The sequence below is a fragment of the Cibotium barometz genome, chromosome 38 (genome assembly GCF_041138505.1).
Source record: "Cibotium barometz isolate CiBa-2024 chromosome 38, ASM4113850v1, whole genome shotgun sequence".
NCBI classification, from domain to species: domain Eukaryota; kingdom Viridiplantae; phylum Streptophyta; class Polypodiopsida; order Cyatheales; family Cibotiaceae; genus Cibotium; species Cibotium barometz.
The window spans coordinates 18568395-18574394 of NC_141083.1; the positions used below are offsets into that span (position 1 = coordinate 18568395).

The 6000-nt window shown below is 41.6% G+C and overlaps 1 protein-coding gene across 1 annotated transcript; it reads left to right on the forward strand.

The window, feature by feature from the left end:
• The first annotated feature begins 4058 nt into the window (after window positions 1–4058).
• On the forward strand, window positions 4059–5672 carry LOC147616414 (U-box domain-containing protein 26-like). Its single transcript, XM_086777488.1, has one exon. The coding sequence runs from the start codon at window positions 4120–4122 to the stop codon at window positions 5374–5376; it is 1257 nt and encodes a 418-aa protein (XP_086633614.1). The 5' UTR covers window positions 4059–4119; the 3' UTR covers window positions 5377–5672.
• Window positions 5673–6000: the final 328 nt, after the last annotated feature.

Here is a 6000-nt window from a genome sequence, read left to right on the forward strand (position 1 = left end):
AACATGCTTGCTTGCTTCTTTCAAGTATGATTTCTAGTCTCTTTATTTCAACTATGTGAAGTTGTATCAATGGTAAAATGCAGCATCTTAAGGTTTAAATGTTATAGCACATATACACTATGAAATGCATATTATGATGGTTTAGAAAAGTCGTAGAAGGATAGCATATTTAAGTTTAAATTTTATAGCACATGTACATTATGAAATGCATGTTATGATGGTTTAGAAAAGTCGTAGAAGGATATGGTCCGCCTTCTTCAAGTAGCAAGAGGGACTGAGATTCTTCACTCTTGTATGAAGAGGATCATGCCGCCTAAAATTTTGAAATACCTGTTCAACTTGTAGCGAGGAGGATTCATGGCCGGTTCATTAAAAAAAATTTCCAGAACCCTGGTATGGCTAGTTTTCCTTAATCAAAATCCTATGATTGGCCGATGTTATAACTAAAAAAAATGTAAACTTTAGTAGGTTTAGACAAGTGTCAAAATTTAAATTTAGCTTGGATGTTAGATTTCCAACGGTTGAAAATTACACTACAGGTGGGATCGTTTCTTTTAATGCGTTCTCATCAACGCGTTTCTGCTCTTTTGAAGAGCTTAACAGCATGCGAAGTAAGAGTTGACGTCTACTTTTGCCTCTTCGCGTTCACGACAATACTCATCCTCAAATTCCAGGCTGTCTCAAAAGTGCACCGCGTCCAGGAATCGCAATCCCAAAAGGCCCCCATGAGTCCCCACATACCTCTACAAGAAGAAAGCGTGGGCAAGGTAGACAAGGTTACAAGAAGATAGCATATCAACCAGCTGGGGAGTTGAACCCTTGACTTGGGTTACATAACTCACCAGTCACCACCCCAGGACCAAAAAAAGGTTTTGCCCTCCACGCCATTTAAGAAATTCAATGCACGGGCCGCGTTCTCATCAATGCGTTAGAGCCTCTGCTCTTTTTTAAGAGCTTAACAGCATGCGAAGTAAGAGTTGGCGTCTACTTTTGCCTCTTCGCGTTCACGACAATACTCATCCTCAAATTCCAGTCTGTCTCAAAAGTGCACCGTGATGATGATGATTCCCTCTTCACCCCATGAGTCATCACGTATGCAAGCATCTTATTTTGCGTTCCAATCACCCCATGATGATGTCCTCTTCTCATATTATTGAGTCCCTAACCTTGGTTAAGCTGGTCTCACTCTCCTTGGAGTTTCATCATATGCAATCGAAGTCTAATTTGCCTTTTGAATCTTGCAAGTTACAAGGAGGGGATCATGGCAAAGGTAAAGAGAAAACAAGGACAAGCATACGGGGACATGGCAAGGGTAAAGGGGAAAAAAAGGGCAAAGCTAGACATGTAGACCAAGGGAGAGTATGGTGAAGTTTTCAGCTACAAACTTGGGTATATGTGTGTGTGTGTATATGTCACATACACATATATACACACACACACATATATATGTGTGTGTGTGTATATGTCACATACACATATATATACACACATATATATATGTGTGTATACGTGTATATATATAATGATATACATATATATATAATTGTATATATATATATATATATATGTATGTATATATGTATATACATATATATGTACATTATGTATGTGTGTATATAAGTACACAATTAAAATCGAAGAATTTTGAAAGAGAAATCATTTAATATTTTGAATTTCATCATAAGGACAATATGAGAAACAAATTGTTTTTTAAAATAAAAAATAGAGAAATAAATTTTAGTTTCGAAGTAATGAATTGACTATACTAGCCAAATACATTAACTCTTGGTTGTAGATATAGGACATGGTAGCAAGATTGACTTTTGAAATTTAGAGGAATGAAATTTAGATTCTAAGTAATGAATTGACTCTACTAGCCAAATGTATTAACTCTTGGTTATAGATACAGGAATATGGTAGCAAGGTTGACTTTTGAATGGGAACCCTTGTCCATCAAAGCTGACAGGAAGCAAGTTTTTCGCAATTTACGTGTACTATCTTTTGATGGCTTATAATTATTTTTACAACCAAAATACCAAAAAGCATACACGATGCCTGGCAAAAATCAAGCATGCATAGTAGAATTGTGTGACTTCACACCTCATTCATGAAAGTTGTTTGGGTTGAATTGTTGGCAAAACTAGCCAAAATAAGAGAGAATATTCTGAAAAATACTTTTACCTTTGATTTTTGTACTTCTAATCTAGAAGAACAAGTTACAAATACCCCTTTGCAAAAGGATGTCTAAATAACTATACTTGCATAAGTAATAAATGCTAATCAAAATATATCTACACTAAATCGAAAGTTTTCAAAAGACAAAATGGCAAGAAGTAGACCTCCACCGTTGGATTGTTTCATGATAGATTTTTTATTGTATATAATAACTATACCTAAACAAACAATAAATGCTAATTAAAATGTATCTATTTAAAAATTTTAAAAAACTAAATTTGCAAAAAAGACCTCCATCTTGTATAGTTCATAATTGACCCAATAGCTTTGACCTAACGATTTTCCCTCATTTCTTTGTTTAATAGGGGCCGGTGTGTGAGTGTTGAGAGAGAGAGAGAGAGAGAGAGAGAGAGAGAGAGAGAGAGAGAGCGTGTCCCTCATTTCTTTGTTTAATAGGGGCCGGTGTGTGAGTGTTGAGAGAGAGAGAGAGAGAGAGAGAGAGAGAGAGAGAGCGTGTCACATAACACGTGTGTGCTATCGATGTGTGTGCATTGTGATAGTGCTCACGAAAAAACGTCCTTTAGTGTATTTTATCAAGACAAACTTTGGAACTAAAGGGAAAGAAATTTGTCTAATCCTTTTTCAAAAAGGAGAAAATTGGATCCTGGAACTTGATATTCATGGTAGGACAAAAGTCTTCTCTTTTTTTTCAAGGTTTATGTGTAAGTATGTCCTTACTTTAAAGGACATGGAATATATATACCTTTTAAAAAATATATAATATTAATAATACTATAGTTACATAGTATATACTATATATTTTTGAATTGTTTCTACCCAGCTCATGTGAAATGGCTCGGAGTCGACCTGTCCCTTTCTAAATTAGCTGCGGCCCAAGTTCCAACCTTATCACTTTCTAAATTCTCAGCGAGTCGTGTGTATTTTTGACTCCTCTCTCTCTCTCTCTCTCTCTCTCTCTCTCTCTCTCTCTCTCTCTCTCTCACACACACACACACACACACACACACACACACACACATATCTTTTTGTCATTTTTCTAGTCTCTCTTTGATTTTTCAGTCCATTTGCATATTTTTTCTTTTCTAGATGTGGTGGGTGTGGTGTTAACGCTCTTTTTTTTTCTTACTTTTAAGTTTGTAAATAAGAACCCCCCTACCATGTCTGAGGGCAAAATAAACTAATAATCTTCATTGTTTGCAAGGTTCATTGATTTTTCTAAAGTCCAGACTTCAATTTAGTTGCCTATTTTTTGTAGTATTATGTGTCAACATGCATTGGACTCGCATTGGACTCTTGGAGGTATTCTCAATGGCTGCAAAATGGGAAAGCGGAAGGAAATTTGAGTTGGTCTCTGACTGTGAGCAGTTATTTTATGCAAATAGCTTTGTTTGACAACATACTAAAAGAGGATTAGTTTTAGAGTTGTGTTTTTAAAATGGTTTTTGGCTAGTTAAGAGCTTCTCTTTTAAAAATCGAAATGATTATTGTGTTGGGTTTGAAAAACCTACGTACTTGACATGGAGCCATATGAAAACAGAATCCCTGTTTAAATGTATTTAAATTAGGAGTAGGGGTTTTTTCACTTGCTTAAAAAATCATTTTTAGTAAGCACTGCATTGTGATCTATAAGCATATCCGTAATGAGTCAACCCTTGTAGTAAAAGCAATGCGCAAGTTGCAGAGTCGGTAGCAATAGCAGCGTGGCCCATGAGTAGGTGATCGATCGGATTCTAGAGTATAAAAGTTTAGTCTTGAGAGGCGGTGGACACGGATTGGATTTGGTTGCATATCGACACGGATTGTTCGTGCGCTCGAAAAGGTGAATAGACGTCAGCTCCGATAGCACGTTAAGTATAAGAACCAGTATTTCGAGAAGCATCAACAACCTCGCACCTCCGCAGCTTCTTACCCTGCACAACCAGTATGTCAACAAGCGTCGATGCCAGAGCAGCTGCAGCTACTATAAACCCGCCCTCTGCATTCCATTGCCCAATTTCGCTTGATCTCATGACGGACCCTGTCACGCTCTCCACCGGCATCACCTACGACCGCGCCTCTATCCAGCGCTGGTTGGCCGCCGGCCATAACACCTGCCCAGTTACCAGGAAACCCCTCGATACCTGCTGCACCCCTTGCTTCATCCCCAACTACACCCTTCTTCGCATCATCCGGACCTGGTGCCAGGCCAACCTCCCCGTCGGCTTGCCGGCAGAACCGACGATGTCGGACGGCGGCGGAATTCGGATAGGAGAATTCTGCACAGCCGCTGTCCACAAGCTCCGCATGGACCTAGCTTCTGCAGCCCCTGATCAGGATGTTGCTATCCCTGATCAGACTGCACTACCCCTTGCGCAAGCTGCTCACCTCCTGGCCTCCCTCCTCTCCCACTACAGCTCCGAAGCGTGTCGAGGAGATGGCCTGGCGGTTCGCACGTGCGAGGAGGCCGTCGCAGCGCTCTCCCTTCTCCACCTCACTCCACATGATCTAGCGGCCTTAGCCCAACTGGAAGTAATCCGTTGCCTCTTGTGTTTACTATACAGCATCGAGCGCCAGCCGAGGCTGAACTCAGCTCACCTGCTGGCCAATCTGGTCTCTCAACATCCTACGCAGAAGCCCTTCTTACGAAGCCTTGCACCTCAGCTTCCCGCCCTCGCACACGGGCTCGTCCAAATTTTGAAGCATTCCGATCCTTCGAGATTCCTCGCTCACGACATCCTCGACTGTCTATTCTTGTTCTGCCGATCCTCTCGAACAACCACATTAAGCCTAACAGAAACACCGGCCTCACTGGTTCAGGTGACACTGGAGCAGCTGCTTCACTCAGCTCGTCAAGCAGCTCCCGAATCAATGGTCTCCGACAAGGCACTCTCACTCCTAGAGGTCCTGGCCTCCTGCGCAGAGGGACGGGCTGCCATAGCCAGCCACGCATTTGCTGTCCCCACGATAGCGAAGGTTTTGTGCAGGAATTTGTCGGAAGCAGCGACGGAGTCCGCCGTGGTGGTGCTGTGGAAGGTGTGCCGCTACTCGAGCAACGACCGAGTGAGGCGTCAGGCGATGGAGGCAAATGTGCCCTCCAAGCTCTTGCTCTTGATGCAATTGACCCATTGTAGCGCCAGAGCAAAGTTAAAAGCAGGAGCTCTTGTAAGAGTGCTGATCGGAGAAGCCTACAGGCACTCTTGAAAGCGCGGAGTAACACTGTGAGTTGTGCGACAAAAACAGAGTCCGAATTGTCAAGGGCCGAGGAGTCTGGTGTTCAAATCCACAGAGGAATCGAAGCGCCTAGACGCAACATTACCTTGATGACAAACTCCACATACTATAAGTAGATTGAAGAGGTTTACAGTCATACTATCACTCGCGTTTGTAAAGTCTTTTTTTACTAGGAGCTCGGTACACGGTACACCGTTCAAAAGACAACTATACAAAAAGAAGGCATTTTGGCATTTAAAAGATAACTGTACAAAGAAGGCGTTTTGGCATGCAGTCCTCTCTCTTTTTTTTATGTGTGAACTAGAGTCCTCCCCCCTCCCTCTCTCTCTCCCCTTCAGCATTGTCATATTCTTTCTCGTAACAACAAACACACACATATAGACTCTCTCTTAGAAGCACCCCCCCCATCGGCGATCCAATGAGAGAAGATAGCTACCTCTATGTTGCAAACGTTTCAACCTGCACACAAGTTAACAAATCCTGTGTGAGAGAGAGAATATAGCTGTGTGAGAGGGAAGAAGCACCCTTTGTGGGGTTTCAACTGCATGCAAGCAAACAAATCCCATGAGAGAGAGAGAGAGAGAGAGAGAGAGA